We start from the raw sequence: 18912 nt of genomic DNA, 5'->3' as shown, positions 1-18912 counted from the left end.
GGTTTTAACAATGATCCATCCGCTTTATCAATCTTCACTGTCCTTCAAGAGTTGACGGATTTCCTCTTCACTTCAGTTTTGCTTTCGGTTTAGAGACATCTCTCAAGACCCTGCAAATGAATATGTCCTTTTCAACAACTTTACTCTCTACTCATATACTGTACATGTAACATCTGAGAACAAAAAGGGAAACTGACTACTCAGTCATTTGCACAATCCTTCTTTCTGCATATTGTGATACCAGTAACATTAAGGTATGCAGTGTACATGACAGACCAGTTGTAGTGAGGAGTAGGCTCCCTAGCCAGCCATGTCAAATCAATGTACTCTGCTCTGCATTGGCCTACATCTCATAGCCCACCATGTCACCCCAATTACTGTGGGGTAGATTAAACCCTACCTGGACGTGGCAACGTGTCCTAACAAAAAAACAAATATTGTTTTATTTTGGAACTCAGTCGGGGTCCTCAACTTAAAATTGAGAGTAAGAATAGTAGAATAAATAATAGGTACAATTTAGAAATGTTTTACTCTTGATATGTCAGTCACTGACAGTCACTCAATTAGCCATGTCAGCTAACACTTTTTAGATTGGGAGTTAGTCTAGCCAGTTATCTAAACTTGCATTCTGCCTAATCACGGTCAAATACCGACCGCGCATGCAGGGCATGTGCCCAGGGGCCCTGACCTCCAGGAGGCACCATTGGTTTTGTTAGTCACTCTCACTCAGATATCATATTAACATGGCATAAGTCATTAGGGAATTTGCATTGAAACTGCAACATTTTCTCACCATTCCATGGCAAAATGGGTAGAATTGCATGAAATGTGCTGTAGAACTGCACATGCTTTCTCTCTGCCCCATGGCAACATGTATAGATTTGCAGAAAACCTGCAACATTTTCTTTACACCCCATGGCAAAATGTGTAGAATTGCAGAAAATAAACGTTAAGACGTCTATCTCACTTTGTTACGTTCTCTATCTTCAAATTCCCTGTCATATATGAGCCAAGGCGCAGCGTGCCGGTAATTCCACATCTTTATTTGAAGAAAACCGAACCAAACCAATAAACAGGTAAACAGAAAGAAACGTAACGCAACTGTGGCGAACACACAACACGCACAGAAATAATAATAACCCACAAAAACAGGTGGGGAAAAGGCTGCCTAAGTATGATTCCTAATCAGAGACAACGATAGACAGCTGCCTCTAATTAGGAACCATACTCAGCCCAAAACAAAGAAATACAAAAACATAGAATGCCCACCCCACACCCTGACCTAACAAAATAGAGAAATAAACCGTCTCTCTCAGGTCAGGGCGTGACACACTTAGGGCCCCCAAAAGGCACACTATTAGACCTGCTCTCCTATTCTCACCAATCCAATAAGTAACCCTTGGTTATTTTACTATAAATTCAGTGTTTCACCTCTTTTGGTATGTTTTGTAACTGAACGAAGGAACAGCAAGCAATGTAGCAATCTAAGTAGTTCTTGACTAAATGATATCATTAGATGGCAACAGTAAATGTTTCCCTCTCAAGCAGTTTGTGTTTGGGCTCCGCTTGCTCTCTGCTTTCAGAGCCTGATGAATAGGGTTTACATAAGCCTTTATAAGAGGTGGATCAGAACATCGTGAATTGATTCTGCGAGAAAAGCAGGGGAGATTTGTCACAAGTATGTACTAGCGTAGCAGAGCAGCTCTTCGCCAAGCTCCTTCTAAATGCAAGGTATTATAGTCTGAACATGAACTAGGGTGAGTCAACTAGAGGAAGCAATATTGTGTGTCTCAAACCTGTCAAACCTATTTATTTTTATCACCTGGATTTGATCACGATTGGATTCACCTACATATCCAGTAGTGTTTGTTCTAGTCATGTACTGTAGCAATACCGACTGTAAGGAAAGTATAGACCAGCAGGAGAGGCTGGCACATTGTAATTTCATATAGGTCACACGGGGGAGGAGAGCCAACTGTTTCCATCCAATCCATTTCAGAGTGGGAAGGGAACAGGGATTTGCTCAGGAGTTCATGCATGGTCGGCTCTATTTAGATTTCTGTCAGGTGTCTGGGAATCTTTGTTTATTGAATGAATTATACTCTTCCTAAAGACCCCAACCAATTTTGATCCAGGGCCATTCAGACATACACTGAGTGTACAAAACATTAGGAACACCTTGCTAATTTTGAGTTGCAACCCCTTTTGCCCTCAGAACAGCCTCAATTTGTCTGGGTATGGACTCTACAAGGTGTCGAAAGCGTTCCACAGGGATGCTGGCCCATGTTGACTCCAATGCTTCCCACAGTTGTGTCAGGTTGGCTGGATGTCCTTTGGGTGGTGGACCATTCTTGATACACACAAGAAACTGTTGAGTGTGGAAAAACCCAGCAGCGTTGCAGTTCTTGACACACTCAAACCGGTGCACCTGGCACCTACTACCCAACCCCGTTCAAATGCACTTAAATCTTTTGACTGTCCATTCACCCTCTGAATGGCATACATACACAATCCGTGTCTCAGTTGTCTCAAGGCTTAAAAAATGATTTAACTTGTCTCCTCCCCTTCATCTACACTAATTGAAGTGGATTTAACAAGTGACATCAATAAGAGATCATAGTTTTCACCTGGAATCACCTGGTCAGTCTATGTCATGGAAAGAGAAGGTGTTCCTAATGTTTTGTACATTTAGTGTATTTATTACGTTCTTACCTGTCATCCCTCATTGTTCCATCCCTCTCTCATCCTTCCTGTATATGGGCCCTGGGGACACTCTGGAACAGTGCTTCTTGATTTTCCTTAAAGGTGAAACAAATTGGACTTGCTAGTCAGCTGAATGTAAATCTTCCTTAATGAGAGAAATTATACTTCCACAATGTCCTGCTCTTGTCCTCAGATTAGACACAGTTCTCTCTCACACAGCTGTGTTTGTATCCCCTACTGTGTGTTCTGTGATGTGATGAATAAAGTCTGTCTTTGGTTCAGTTCCACCAGCTTATCTCTTTTATTGGTCTTTCTTTCTTTTTTCTTTCTTTCTATCTTTCTTTCTTTCTTTCTCTCTCTCTCTCTCTCTCTCTTCTCTCTCTCACCCCCAATTTCTCTATTTCTCTCTCCCCCTCTCTCTCCTCTCTCTCACTCCCCAACTGTATGTCTCTTTCGCTCTCTCTATCTCTCTCCCTCTTCGCCCCACCCTGACAACAGAGGTTGTTCAGCTGAGCCTGGCTGCGGACCAGAGAGTGAGTGTCTCCACGGTAACAGTGGGCCTCAGCACCGTGCTGTCTTGTGCCATCCAGGGAACGCTGCGGCCACCAATCATCTGGAAGAGGAATGGGATCATACTCAACTTCCTGGACCTGGAGGACATCAATGTGAGTATTGGCTGAGTCAGAGGGTTTCAGTCATCTTGGTTGGAGGATTCCCAGAATAAGAAGGGAATAAGCAGGAAATCCAATAGTCTCCAGCCAGGATTTCTGGAACCAGGGAATTTATGGAAAGTTATAGGACCTTGTAAAAAATCATGTTTTGACATGAATTAAGTCATGCTAGTATGAGCCAGAGTCCAAGGGAGCAGGGTTGAAACAGGTTAGTCCTACAGCCCAAAAGTGCATAGGCTTTCACTCTGAAACTGTAGATATGAGTAAGAGTGTCTTTCAACTTCATGGGCTTTTCAAGGTGAAACAAGGTGAACCAGTGTCCAACATTGTAAACTTTGATGTGGCGGGTTTTTAGAAAAAACTTTTTATAATTGGAACGTTGGTTAATATTTGATTATCCTCAGAATGTGTCTCAACAGGGGCTCTTCACGTTGAAAGAAATCAAAGAATAATCAATAACGTTAGATAAAGGTTCACGGAAAATAAATGAGAAATGCTAATTCCCATTAACGCCATTAATTCATCTTATTTTCCCAGCTTGTTTTTTTTCTTCATTTCCAATTAAAAACAGGTCTGTGTTTTTCATCACTTGTTAGCTATCATTTATTCGAATTAGAAATTATGTAATGATTTGGGTCTCAGTAGCATGTGGGTCTCATTGGCACTCTGCCAGGCGTCGTGCTGATCTGAAAGAGCACAAACCATGTTCAAAATAAATATGAGCAAATCCAAACATAGCATAGCATGGGAATTGGCTACATGCGGTTAATGAACTATGGAGTGGCGGCGCCGGCGAGTTGTTTAGCTCACCTGCACAGCTGACAGTGGGGGACTCTGTTAATCCACCAGCTGATTTAGAATTCTCTATTTGCATGTTAACGAATTTGCCTTGTTATATGTTGCCTCGGAGATACAATAAACAATGACATGCAGGTCAACTGGCATGTGTATAGGCGGTGTCACGGGGAGGACAAGGAAGTGAGAGAGAAAAAAAGGTCCTCTGTGCAACATGCTACTGCTACTGTTGCCATGGAGTTAGGGTTTTCAGTGGTAAAAAGTGTGTGACGATAATTACAGTTGTCAGTTACCACTAATAGCTATTACTTTGAGGTTATTTTTCATGCCTTCATGTTCACAAAGTAATGTCTGATGTGCAAGAACATGCAGGTGTGCACAATAAGCAAAGTGCCACTCCGCATCATGTGTTCCCATGTAATTCTTAGGCAGCTTTATGCTCTTATAATGCATACAGTCTGCAAGGGAACAGTTACCTCCTATTGTGGACTTCCGGTGCATTTTAATTAAGAACAAAGGAAATAATGCATACTTACTGAAGGCCTTTGGTCTCCGTGTGTGCACCTTTAGTGGCGTTGGCAGAAAGCGGATGTTGCCGCTCTTCAGGGATCCAGTATTTTCAACCCAACTTCTGTTTCCCCTGAAAAACAGAAGTGGGAACTCAGTTCAGGCGTCTTTCTACGCCTGCTATGTTGGGTTACCGTGTGTGTGATTTGTCGCTTCAGGTCAGCGTAAAGTAGATTCATTTACAGGCCAACTGAGTTGTTCTGTTTTACTATGAAAATGATCTCATTTTGCAATCAATAAACAAATATTACATTTAGTTGTGATTGAAATTCCAACCCAAAAGGCACTCTGACATATGAAACGTTTCGCTGGCTGAGTGGCAATTTGCCCATGCTGGAATCAGACCCATTTGTCTGCACTCTGCTACAGCGTAAAGGTAGAGCAGTATTATTCTTTCTCTGTCTCTCTCTCGCTCTCTCCCACTAGTAAATGGGACATTTTACATATTGAATGGCTACTTTTCTCCAAAGTAATTGCGTTGTGTTTTGGGAAAGATAAAATCTGTTCCCCTCTGGTTTGATTGCCTTCAAGGAGAGGGCGGCACCATACGGCTGCGTTTACACAGGCTGCGTTTACACAGGCTGCGCAGTTCTGATCTTGTGGCCAATTATTGGCAAAAGAGCTCAGCTGATCTGATTGGTCAAATAATTTGTGGAAAAGGATAAGAATTGGACTGCCTGTGTCATAGCAGCCTATGTACTGCAGAGAAAGAAAACAATTTGTTTCACTCATCGCCTCCAGTAGTTCCAGACAGACCAACCTTCACTGAAACACAAGGGAATAATTCAGCAATGAAATTAAGTAGTGCGTTTTCTCTATTCAAACAACTATGCTATAACACATGTTAATTAGCATGTCAAACTTGCCCGTTTGGGAATGCTGTGAAAAATCCACAAACGATATTATGGCTACAATGGACAACTATTAGTGTGTATTGTAAAGGGGAAGGGGAGATAGAAGGAAGCATCGGGGTTGGTTTTGCGTTTCAAAGACAAAGCAAAAGGAAACATTTATCAGACAATATTTAGCTTCTTTACAAACTAAGGCGGAACTAACTAACTATGTGTAAAGCCATTCCGCCCACTGTCTTAAATATTGAAATCTTTTATTATAACACATTTCCTTCTACGAGGTCCATCATTTGAGACCCAAATGGCAGTGTGAACAAGGTGTTCGGCATCTCTTGTTTAATTTCACTTTGAGAGGATTGTATTTGCATTTATAGTCTCAGGTCCACCCGCATACTGTACAACCATATCTTGCTAATTAAAAGCATCTCAAATAAACCTGTACTGGACAACATAATGAGAATCACCATTACACATTTAAGTATATGCCCTATAGGGCTACATACTATAGAAACGGTTTAATATCTACCTCACAGAGGGAGGCTGCTGAGGGGAGGATGGCTCATAATAATGGCCGGAACGAAGCAAATGGAATGGCATGAAACACATGGAAACCAGGTGTTCGATGTATTTGATACCGTTCCACTCACTCCGCTCCAGCTTTTTCCATGAGTACGCCCTCCCCAATTAAGGTGCCACCAACCTCCTTTGATCTACAGGTGCTGTACTATACAGTAATTCATTTCTAAAGCAGTTTCTACTGTTTTGCTATGTTCTACAAAGTCTGTCCTAAGTATTTCCTCTGCCTTTCCTCACCTAAAAGCATTGCTAGAGATGATATGTCCTCATCCACTCCCACCTCGTTAGCTAAGAGAGAAGCAAAATGTTCTATCTAAAATCACGTAGTGGGACAATAGCTTGTGGTAAGAAACTCCAAGGCTTTAGTCTGTGTTCAGAGAGAGATGTGTTTCCAGGTAGGTAGCTTTGCACACAGTCTGTCCGCCACATACGGGACACCACTATTTAGTTTCTTAATCCTCCCTAAGCCCCTGCTAAAACCCCAGGTGAGTTGTGCATCCGGAAAAACAACAACTGGCTCCATTAATCACACTAATGTTCTTTGTATTTTTAACCCTTCCTATTTATCAGACTGAGTGAGCGTGACGACGGGGCTCAAATCCCCACGCCCCTCCCAACACCCAGGGACCGCGTTGATTCATTGTCTAATATGCTTCCCATCACTCCATGCTCCCCTGTTGTGTGCCCTCCCTTCCCCCTCCCTCCATCCGTCCCCAACTTTTCTTCCCCCCCTCACCTCACTCCCCTCCCTTATTCCCTTCCTCACCATCCTCCACTGCCACCTTCCTCTTCTCCCAATAGGACTTTGGTGATGACGGCTCCCTCTACATCACCAAGGTGACAACCATTCATATGGGGAACTACAGCTGTCATGCGTATGGATATGAAGAGCTCTACCAGACCCATGTACTGCAGGTGAATGGTTAGTAATGGCACATACTTGACATTTCACTGTCCTTTCATGGTCCGATTTTAGTTTGGCACGTGGTCACCAGGATGTTGCCCTGACAAAACGTGTAATAGTTGCAGTTTGCGATCATTGCTGCTTTCAATTTTACGTTCCTTTTTTTTGTTGAATAGATAACAAATATTTTGATAAAGTTAGAAGCAACAGCATTCACAGCACCAAACATGGCATTGATTCCAACATGTCCAACATTCTATCATAGAAAGCAAATTAAGCCTGTAACCATGGCGTTCTATTCACCATACTCAATTGATTCCACCCTGAGCATGTAAACCGTTTTAGCTACAGTACACCAACTAGCCAGCAGCAAGCAGCGCAGATGCTGCAGACATTTATCAAAGCACACTGCTCGACAAACTCATTTGCATAAGTCTTTTTCCCGCTGAGATGACGTGTGATTACCGGGCCTGCCTCTTCATTGAAGACCTTGGGAGAGCCGTCTGTACCGTATCAAATCAAAGATAATAATCGCCATCCTCAGAGCTTTGATTCATTGCATGCGCAGATATGAATAGAGAAAAATAGCCTGAAATGATTTTCAATTAACAGGGACAATAGGCGTGATTGTGTTGTGTTGTACGGCAGGATTTAGGCTAATTGAAAAACGATACAGCTGCATCTAAGACCTGGCTTCAGCTGAAGACGGAGAGAAAAGTTTTCTTCCTGGAAGGCAGGTTATCTTGGAAGACAGTTACCATGTATTTCAATTGTGATCTTATTTGGTCTTATAAACATGTAAACATGTCTCTTATAAACATCTCTCATGCTGGACTATGTTGTAATGCAGTGCATGTAGCTATGCGTGTGGTACTGGTGTGAAACAAAATCCTTTCTGCCCGGTGTGCCCAATGTGCCTGGTGTGTGTGTGTTTCTATACCATCCTGCCACTCCTATCAATGTTTCATTGTAAGTGTTCCTCCCTGACTCCTCTCTCTTGTGGCTGTGTGCGTGTGTCTCTCTCTTTGCATGTGTGTGTCTGTGCATGTGTGCGTGTTTCTGTGTATCCAGTTCCCCCAGTGATCCTGGTCTACCCAGAGACACAGGCACAGGAGCCTGGTGTGTCTGCCAGCCTGCACTGCCACGCCGACGGCATCCCAGACCCTACGATCCTGTGGCTGAAGAACGGCATGGACCTGCAGCCTAGACCCTCCAAGCAGCTCTCCCTCATCGGTAAGGCACCAGGCTGCCTTGCTGCCCACACTGGCAAGACTGAGTGCATCCCAAATGACACCCTATTGCCTATATAGAGAACTACTTTTGACTAGGGCCCATAGGTAACATATAAGGGTCAGGGTGCCAATTGAGACGCACCCTGTTATTACCGTCATAGCAGCTGCTGTTTACCAGACACACTATTATGCAGGGAACCATGGAGGTGTTGCTATACTAGATGCCAATCTGTGTCACACCCTTCTGTGTTGCCAAATCTAAGCTTATGGTGACCGTTTTGACTATTGTTATTTTGTCGGTTGATTGCTTAGGCCACTGATTTTAGAAGAGTAAATATCCATTCCTAGAAGATGAAAGAAATAGATGGAACAACAGTGTGTGAAAATGAAACCTACGGCAGCCAGCCACGTGGGGGAGTTAAACGGAAGTTTCAATTTCCGAGGGGACAGAAGTGAGCGTCTTTTATGGAGTAACCCTCGTTAGATGCCAGTTTATAGGCTGTGTGTGGGTCATTACCTGTGATAATAGCCTGTTTTCAGGCTTCAGATGCAAGCTTAAACAAGGGAGGTTCTGAAAGCTTCATCCATACATTAACATCCTGCAATCCAGCTTCACGGATCTGTCAACTCTCACAGCTCAGTTTAGAGTTGGCAAATCCGTGAAGCTGGATTCTAGGATGTTGATTTAATTGTTATTTGGGATAGATCTGATGATACTCTTATATCTAGTAAAGGTTTAACAGAGTGCTCAAACCTTAGTCTGCAGAATACGGTGGTTTTAGAGAGTGACACTCTTTACACATTTGCCATGAATTTTTTCAACATTGCATCAGTGAATAGATTTCAAACTCAGAGGCTAATGTTAGAGCTCACAATCTTTCTTGCCATTATAAAGGTGAGGCTACAGTCCTCATTAGCTATGTTCCCATTAAGTTGTCAAGTGATTTTTTTTGTTGACATTTAGGTTTGCATAGAAAATAGATGCGACAATTGACTGCTGCGGTGCGTTTGTGTCGATAAAAACAGCTGGAGCTAATGACATCCCAAAAATCTAGAATGTGAAATAAAAATGAAGTGGTTGAAGTATTTCCTTCATTAGTTTAGGTAAATTCCGCGTTAATAAATTGACGACAGACTGTATGCCCTCCCACCTATCTGTTTCATGTATCAGGTAGCCTGCAAAAGCCAAAATTGATAGAATGCAAGATTTTACTGATATTTGCCATGTTGTAATAATTCTCATGTGCCAACGTACCACCACGGTCCGTGCCATGGTGAACCTTGCACTCCTGTAGATCTACAATAATTGGATGGTGAAATTTGCATCCAGCCAACCAGAAAAGCAAGGCGAAGCAATTCAGGCATTCTTGAAAGTCAGGATAATGATTCTGCAAAGAAACTTTTTTCTTTTTATAGTTGAACAGTAGATTTAACGAGCAGTAGGCATTTAGAAACAAATTTGGAGTGGAGGTTCACGTGCCCTGCGTCCCTTCAGGATTATTCAGCAATCATCATTTATTCGAAAAGCACTGTTTCCATCATTTGTCGCAATAAAGAAAGTTAGACAAAATAAAAGTTAGACAAAAGAAAAATCCACCCCTTACTGAACTGATAAAAATGTTGTTGATCTTTACAAAACATTTCTCCTATAGCTGCTGTTTCCATTAGACGTCACAATTTTTTTTTTTTTTTTTTTTTTTGACATAGCTTTTGTCGATAAACTGCCTAGCTATGCTGCCAGGATCCCCCCCATTTACAATGGGAGTGTTCAAGAGGCTCAGCTGTTAAGAATAGGTGCTCTCCAAGGTTCATGACTGCATAGTGCTACTGATGGTGCTGAATGGACAGCTGCGTGGGGGCTATTTAGGAAGGCATAACACTGCTGAAATCAGATAGAAATGCATTGTGTAGAACCAACATTATCCCCTGTCTTTTGGAATATTGATATATATATCAGCTCTGTATATGTTCTATCTGACATATTCTCAACATTTCACCACACTGAAACCTTCCATTTACCCTCTGGCGCCACACAGTTCTACAAGTCTGAAATCACAGTATAATATCTCTATTCCCTTGTTATTAATTCAACACAAAAACAACATTTTAAGTGAGAAATCAATGCCTAACTATAGGAGAATTATTAATTGAGTGGTTATGCATTAAAATTGATCAAGGCATAATTATGGATAACAGGCAATTACGACCGTGTCTGGTTTTTAATGTCGGGAGGCCCACACTTTACATCATTACGTTTCTCCTCCCTAAAGAGTAGATAGAAAAGTGAATTTGAACACAAACTACTGTAAAAACATCATCCATTTAACTGTGCATTTCACTAACATGAGGTATAGTGTAACATAAATGACTGTTTTTAAGGTGGTATAACTTTTGTTATCTACATTGATCTAAATGGGGTGGCATGTAGCCTAGTGGTTAGAGCGTTGGACTAGTTAACCAAAAGGTTGCAAGTTCAAATCCCTGAGCTGATAAGGTAAAAATCTGTTGTTCTGCACCTGAACAAGACAGTTAACCCACTGTTCCTAGGCTGTCATTGAAAATAAGAATTTATTCTTAACTGACTTGCCTAGTTAAGAAAATGTATATTGCATTATCTGTGCATTCCTGTGGAAGTTTGTTTATATTAGTCCAGGGTTTTAGTCTCAGGCCATGGCTCAGTCAGGTCTTGTGTAGCACTGAGAAGTTCTCCACTGCCTCTGCCTGCCACTCCACATTTAGAAGATACATGGAGAGAGCTCAAGAGAGGGAGATCAAAGAGGACAGCAAGAGGGAGGCAGAGATGAAGGGGAGGAAGGTGGAAGAGAGACTGGCACATGATCTTTGACACGGCGTGTTGAAAGCAGCTGTCTGACACCGGCGTCCTTCACTCCTTCCGCGGCGTTGTGAAGATTGCCTTGTGATCAAGGCAACAATGCAGCAACAGCAGCAGTGTGAGGATGAGGAGGGAGGGATGTGTGAGAGTGTGAGAGCATGCCTTAGATCCCCAAAAAATACTGAGTACTAGTGTCAGAGAGCTAGGAATACCTCTGCTGCCTCTCATGAAAGCACTGTGCCCTGGGACACATCACCTTTACCTGATACGTCTGACACACACACACACACACACACACACACACACACACACACACACACACACACACACACACACACACACACACACACACACACACACACACACACACACACACACACACACACACACACACACACACACACACACACACACACACACACACACACACACACACACACACACACACAAACACACACGTGGTACAGTCAGAGAGGATGCCTCTGATGATAGCACTCACTGTGTCCTGGGATACATCACCTTCACCTGACACTCTAGATCTCTGGGAACAGAACAGAGACGGTTCAGTCAAAGTATATTTTGATAAAGTGTTGTTGTGACGTCGTCAAAAGGGTTTCCTGGCGTCAGTGGCTTCTATTAGCGAGAAGTTGGGTGCGCAGGTAGGTGGCTACTTAGATTCTCTTTGTTTATTCACTTAGGAAAGGACAGTGTGCATTTTTAGGTGGGAGGAGGAAACAGCCAAGGTAAATGTGTATCAGTGTAGGAACGTGGGGCTGAGCTAACACTTGTCTTTTCTGCTCATCTCTAACACAGCGAATGGGAGCGAGCTCCACATTGGCAGTGTACGCTATGAGGACACAGGCGCATACACCTGCATTGCTAAGAACGAGGTGGGGGTGGACGAGGACATATCGTCTCTGTTTGTGGAGGACTCAGCCAGAAAGACACGTAAGTGGCTGAGAGTAGAACATGGAAAAATGCCTCCGGGATTTTCAAAAGCCAATTTTGGCAATGAAAATGTAGACAGTAATTAGCATTTTGCAATATCTGCATACAATTAACCAAAAATATGAAGCTGTAGAAAGCAGAGGTGGGACCAAGTCATTGTTTCACAAGTCACAAGTAAGTCTCAAGTCTTAGCAGTCAAGTCCCAAGTCCTAAACTTTGAGTTTCGAGTCCTGAACAAGTCATAATGTGCTCTTCACCAAATGTAATACCATTTCATATTTTTAACAAGAGTAATAGTCAGTATATTACATTTACACAAATCATGAATGCTTTTAAAAAATATATATATTTTTTACTTTCCAAATAAACTTTATATTTCCATGGAAATACATGAGTAGCCATGAGAAAGACCCCCCCCCCCCCCCCCCCCCCCCCCATAGGGATCGACTATCGAGGATCGCTAAGGGCCGCAATCGGGCGATGTAGGCTTGTACACAATCGCCCAACCCTTAACACACACAAACACACACCCTCTCTGTGTGTGGTTACAGTAGGCTAACGTATGTCAATGGTTTTAGGAACAGCAGTAACATCAGGCAGGATTTAGGTTATCAACTGCCTGGCCAGTTGTAGCACAATCTTGGGTGCAATGATCACGTTCCCGCATTGACTGACTGTGTGGAGGCTCATTGATTTAACGTTATGCTAGCCTACATGCTACACTAGCAAATTTATATATAGCTGTCGGCTATATTAGCCACGATTTACCGTTCGTTCTTTGTGCAGCTTCAAATGTCGAACAAAGTTGGAAGTTGTTGCGCCTCCATCTGTAATTTTCTTCCTGCATGTTTTGCAAGTTGCAATCCGTTTTTTGTTGACTACATCGTAGTCTTTATATCCGAAAATAATAATTTGGGGTATCATCTTTCCAAGGGCTCCGTCTGAATTCACCCACCGACGTTCCTCTGCACTGCCACGTGCAACTTTTTCTCAGCTGGCACAATTTGATTGGCTGCTGTCCGATTCAAACTGTAATCTGCTGCACAATTTTTAATATTTGGGCTTGGGGAGGGTAACAAGTCAGTTTGAGTCAAAAGGCTCAAGTCCAAGTTAAGTCACGAGTCATTGGTGTCAAAGTCGAGTTGTAAGTCATCATATTTGTGACTCGATTCTGACTCGAGTCCAGGTCATGTGACTCTGTATCTGATTCATTGTATGGTATCTGTATGTACAGTATATATATATCTAAAACATTTTTACAGCCTTTGGGTTTAGATAGTCTCAAATGCAATTCAAAAATCTAGAATACATTTATGTTGTGATAATACAGAATATCTGCCTCTGTGAAGAAACACTCTTGCTAAACGTGTTTCTGTCCCACTTTTTCTGATATGACTTGACATGGTCTCTCTCTCTCTCTCTCTCTCTCTCTCTCTCTCCCTCCTCTGTCTCCCTTTCTCTGTCGCTCTTCTGTCATTCTGATGGTGATGCTGCAGTTGCAAACATACTGTGGCGGGAGGAAGGTACTAAAATCTACTGTTGCATAACACTTTTCACCATGTCTTTTTTTCTGTTTAAAAAAAAAAAAAAACTTCTATAATTGACCAACATTCTTCTGAATGCCTATGTTTTGTAGGGTGAATAGGTTCATTATATGCAGTGTATACGCATTATGTCAAATCAAATTGTATATGTCACATACACATGTTTAGCATATGTTATTGCGGGTGTAGCGAAATGCTTGTTTAGAACACAAATCCACAAGAGTAAAACATCATTTGTAAAACACCACATAGATTTTCCTCTAATTTCCATTTGACTATATCTTCCTGAATGATGATTGGTGTGTATGTGTTCTTGCTGAAAACATTATTTCACAAGACTTAACCATGGAAATATATATACACACAGTTTTGTTACAGGCCTGCCTCAACATTTCAGCACATGTAACTCTTCCTCAGAACAGTATAATCTAGCTGTGAAACCAAAACGTGTGTATGAGAAAAACTCTTTTGGCTGTTTAGAGAGTGTGAGACAGGCCCACTGTTTGAATAATTTGCACCCCCCGATGCAGACTGTACCACTGGCCTTCGCGTCACGGTCATGACTGTGTCAGCAGCGCTCAAGGTGTTGATTTCACCTCGTTATTCAATATGATGTGAACCTGCCGTCCATCCCCACACAATGTGCTTTTCCAAAGCATGAATGGCGGTTGTCGAGTTAACAGCTGTTGTTTACGGTCAGGTAACTGGCCTGCAAAATGTTCTCGCGCTCATAGCGGCTATCAACTTTGTGAAGACAGTCTCACAATTCACTCGCTAGACATGCTGTTTACAGAGACTGACCGTGCTGTCAAAATGGCTGACAACACTGCCAGTCATTCACCAGCTCAGGAGTCGCTAACAGGGTGTGTAGGCTCTGGAAGGCTCTTGAATGTTAGCTGAACCAATTTGTATGTCCTATCTCCCCAGGGTTGAGCGTAGGGAACATGTTCTATGTGTTTTCTGATGAGGGCATCACGGTGCTGCAGCCCAGCGAGTGTGAGATACGCAGACACATCAAGTGCACCGAGAGGATCATGGCCAGCTATGTGAGTACATACTGTACATGTTTTAGAGGTTAATGATTCAGGTATTTGTGGACTTTTTATGACTTGAGATGATATTAAATATATACTAAACCAGAGGGAAGAAGCCTCACTCTTACAGATATGCAGTTCATTCGGAAAGTATTCAGACCCCTTGACTTTTTCCACATTTTGTTACGTTACATCCGTATTCTAAAATGTATTAAATAAATAAAAATCCTCAGCAATCTACACACAATACCCCATAATGACAAAGCAAAAATAGTTTTTTAAATAAAAAATTCAATATCACATTTACATAAGTATTCAGACCCTTTACTCAGTACTTTGTTGAAGCACCTTTGGCAGCGATTACAGCCTGGAGTCTTCTTGGGTATGATGCTACAAACTTGGCACACCTGTATTTGGGTAGTTTCTCCCATTCTTCTCCACAGATCCTCAGGTTGGATGGGGAGCGTTGCTGCACAGCTATTTTCAGGTCAGATGTTCGATCGGGTTCAAGTCTGGGCTCTGGCTGGGCACTCAAGGACATTCAAAGATTTGTCCCAAGCCACTCCTGCGTTGTCTTGGCTGTGTGCTTAGGTTCGTTGTACTGCTGGAAGGTGAACCTTCGTCTCAGTCTGAGGTCCTGAGCACTCTGGAGGTGGTTTTCATCAAGGATCTCTCTGTACTTTGCCACGTTCATCTTTCCCTCGATCCTGACTACTCCCAGTCCCTGCCGCTGAAAAACATCCCCACAGCATAATGCTGCCACCACCATGCTTCACAGTAGGGATGGTGCCAGGTTTCCTCCATAATTGACGCTTAGCATTCAGGCAAAGAGCGGCCATCTGTAGTAAGAGTCTTGGTGGTTCCACACTTCTTCCATTTAAGAATGTTGGAGGCCACTGTTCTTGGGGACCTTCAGTGCTGCAGAAATGTTTTGGTACCCTTCCCCAAATCTGTGCCTCGACAAAATCCTGTCTCTGAGCTCTACGGACAATTCCTTTGACCTTATGGCTTGGTTTAAGGTCCCACAGTTGACATGCACTGTCAACTGTGGGACCTTAAATAGACAGGTGTGTGCCTTTCCAAATCATGTCCAATTAATTGAATTTACCACAGGTGGACTCCAATCAAGTTGTAGAAACATCTCAAGGATGATCAATGGAAACAGGATGCACCTGAGCTCAATTTCGAGTCTCATAGCAAAGGGTCTGAATACTTATGTAAATAAGGTATTTCTGTTTTTTATTTTAATACATTGATAACACTTTCTAAAAACCTGTGTGTAGATTGAGGGGGAAAAGGAATTTAATACATTTAAAGGATGTAACGTAACAAAATGTGCAAAAAGGGAAGGGGTTTGAATATTTTCCGAATCCACTGTACAGATGTACACACCCCCCCCCCCACCCCCCCACCCCCCCATTGCCAGTATCTGTGCCCTCCATTCACTAAATGTTATGGGATTATGAATGTCCATTAGTCAAAGACCCCAAGTCAATAGCTCACAGTAACCCTGCACGTCTGTAATATACTGTACTAGAGAACATTGCTCTCCCAAAGTAATGGGCTTAAGTTGGTAAAAGTGGCTTGTTTTTCAGAGGGATTTAAGTTGTACAGATTGCTGTAATTGTATTACAGATCAATACAAACTTAATACGGCATATGTTAGTCCATTGCTGCTGTAAACAGCATTTTCTCTGCTGCGTGATGGCCCTATCCTGTGTGTGGAAGCTATGTGATTAACTGTGGATTCGCCACTCTCCCTTCTATTCTGCTTCTTCTTCTTCGTCATCGTCTTCTTCTGCTTCCTCCCTTCTTCCCGTCTTTCATTCTTCAATTCTCTCTCTTCTTCCATCTCGTTCTTTCTCCAGGAGGAGATGTGCCCTAAAAGTGAAGGTGTGTCTCCGGAACACTGTGTGTGGTCCTCAGCGGTCAGTGTGAGGGATAAGTACATCTATGTCACCCAGCCCCTTCAGAAACGCCTGCTGGTCATCGACACCCAGGCCCAGAATGTGGTGCAGGTTGGTTGGTATTATTAATCTTCTCTATGAGCTGTTTAGAGAGCGGTCCCCCGAGGCTTTTACACAGGTCACCAATAGGTAGAGAGAGAGAAAGAGCGAGCAAACAGAGGGAGAGGAAAGAAGAGGGCTGAAAACAGATAAGCTAGTAGTTTCCCAATCGCCAAGCTCTGTCACACTTCGCCATACCCTCACTGGTGTGCGTGAGGGAAGGGGGTTAACGCATCATCCCTTTCCTCTCTCCCTCCATCTCTCTCTCCCTACTGTACCTCACCCTCTATCTCAGCCATCTCCACTCTTTACGGAGACGTTTCTGGGAGGCTTTTAAAAGAGATAGAAAGAACACCCTTCTTGTGCTCATATGTTGACTCAACAACAGCAACATGTAGCTCACAGATACGAAAGTCATTTTCGTTTACTGTCACGCTGCATGATATTAGATACTGAACATTATAAAAAATGTAATATAACTCTTTAGCTGGAGAAATGCTGTAAAAATAAAATGGCTGTAAAAGAACAGTGAGCTGATAGTGAGTGAGATGTGTCTGTAACAAACTAGGAGTATACGGGGGGATGTGGCGAGCGGTCAGTTGCCTGTATGTCTCATTGTTTGGTGCACTCTGCCACCCCCCATTCCCCTTCTCTGACATGTGAGTGGCAGCGGCAGAGTCCCCCCTCCTCTGAGGGTCTCGGAGTGGGAGTGCTGTTGACACATAGCTGACCAGCGGAAAATAAATAGGCTGGCTTCCCATTACTGAACACATGCCTCTGTCGCGCTTCACTGGGGGTGGGGTTGGGGAAGGGAGGGGGGTCGGGAGGACTAGTAGAAGAGAATAGAAAAGCAGGAGCACGGGAAAAAACACGCTGGCTGACTTCAACATACAAGACGAACTGACACAAAGAGACAGGAAACACAGGGATAAATACACTGGGGAAAATAAGCGACACCTGGAGGGGGTGGAAACAATCACAAGGACAGGTGAAACAGATCAGGGTGTGACGCTTCTGTGTGTCTCTCTCTCTCTCTCAAGACGGTAGAGACAGATCCTTTCCCGGTGAAGCTGCTCTATGACAAGTCACATGACCAGGTCTGGGTGCTAAGCTGGGGCAGCATGCAGAAGTCCCACCCAACCTTAAAGGTAAGGAGTTATTGGTGTGCACTTGTGTATTTTTGTCCATTCGTGTGTGTGTGCATGCGTGTATGAGCAAGTATTTCATTTGTGTGAGTATTTAATCTATGTATGTTTTACAACGTTTACCAGTCAGCAAACTACAATTTACAGCTTTGGCACTGTAGACATGGGATCCAGTCCCTTTGGAGAGGATGTGTTGGAGACTTCAGGGATGATTACAGGCCCCCCTGTGGGGGGGGTTGCCAATGGGAGCTGGGAACTAATAAAATACTAAATAGTATTTATAGGGCTGAGGTAACCGAGGACAGCAGCACAGCTTACTACAACTGCTGAGGGACTACATTTTCATTTTGCAATGGCCACAACATGTTTATTGTTCTTTTCCTCTTCCTTTGGAATCCTATTAAAATCTTGTGAGGTGCTCTGTCTGTCAGTAGTCAATACTCTCCCTCGCTAACAGCCTTATTAGCAAGGGAGAGGACGTGAGCACTTGTCAGGTTGAGCTCATTGTGAAATCCTAATATGTTCTCACTACCAACCGAGATGCAATGGGTCTCAAATAAAGAGGAGGCGAGGCAGTTTTGAAAGGCACTTTTCTATCTCAAACAAAGTGATTTTCTGTTCATATACTTCAAAGTGTTGTAAATTCTCAAAACGGCTCTGCATAAGCATTCGGGTGAATTGTCAGAACTACTCAAACACGCCTGGCGTTCTGTTGTCGCTCAATAGTAATGAATAATTACAAAATGAGGCTTGAATCATTCAGTCCAAAATTCAATTTCAGGCAATCTGCATAACTGACTGTAGGGCATATGGATCACACAGCAGATAAATGGCTTGATAATGTCATTATTACTTGGAATGCAAGTAATTGACCTGAGCACCGGCAGTACTCCGTTCTCCAATTCAACATTTAAACACCTCTTTTTTTTACTAGCTCAATATCTCTAAGCAAACATCCAAGTGAGATTGTCAATTTATTAGATAAAACAAATGAAGGCGCAGGGATGTTGAAAGGGGAGGGACAGCCTTTCTAACTGTCAGACGGGTCTCGCTGTTGACGTCTGCACGCGCCAATGCTGGCTATTCAGAGACAGCAATTGAGG

General features: G+C 42.9%; 1 protein-coding gene across 1 annotated transcript in view; it reads left to right on the top strand.

The window, feature by feature from the left end:
- Window positions 1-18912, top strand: part of LOC115148555 (follistatin-related protein 4) — a 224332-nt gene that overhangs the window by 192473 nt on the left and 12947 nt on the right. The window contains exons 7-14 of the mRNA XM_029690540.1: window positions 3202-3368; window positions 6965-7085; window positions 8139-8300; window positions 11946-12080; window positions 13577-13603; window positions 14552-14670; window positions 16527-16676; window positions 17705-17812. Of these exons, the coding sequence (XP_029546400.1) occupies window positions 3202-3368; window positions 6965-7085; window positions 8139-8300; window positions 11946-12080; window positions 13577-13603; window positions 14552-14670; window positions 16527-16676; window positions 17705-17812 (989 nt within the window). The remainder of the gene's footprint in view (window positions 1-3201; window positions 3369-6964; window positions 7086-8138; window positions 8301-11945; window positions 12081-13576; window positions 13604-14551; window positions 14671-16526; window positions 16677-17704; window positions 17813-18912) is intronic.

The sequence above is a fragment of the Salmo trutta genome, chromosome 15, assembly GCF_901001165.1.
Source record: "Salmo trutta chromosome 15, fSalTru1.1, whole genome shotgun sequence".
NCBI classification, from domain to species: Eukaryota; Metazoa; Chordata; class Actinopteri; order Salmoniformes; family Salmonidae; genus Salmo; species Salmo trutta.
The sequence above is the reverse complement of the archived record's forward strand: the minus strand, read 5'-3'. Positions and strand labels throughout refer to the sequence as shown.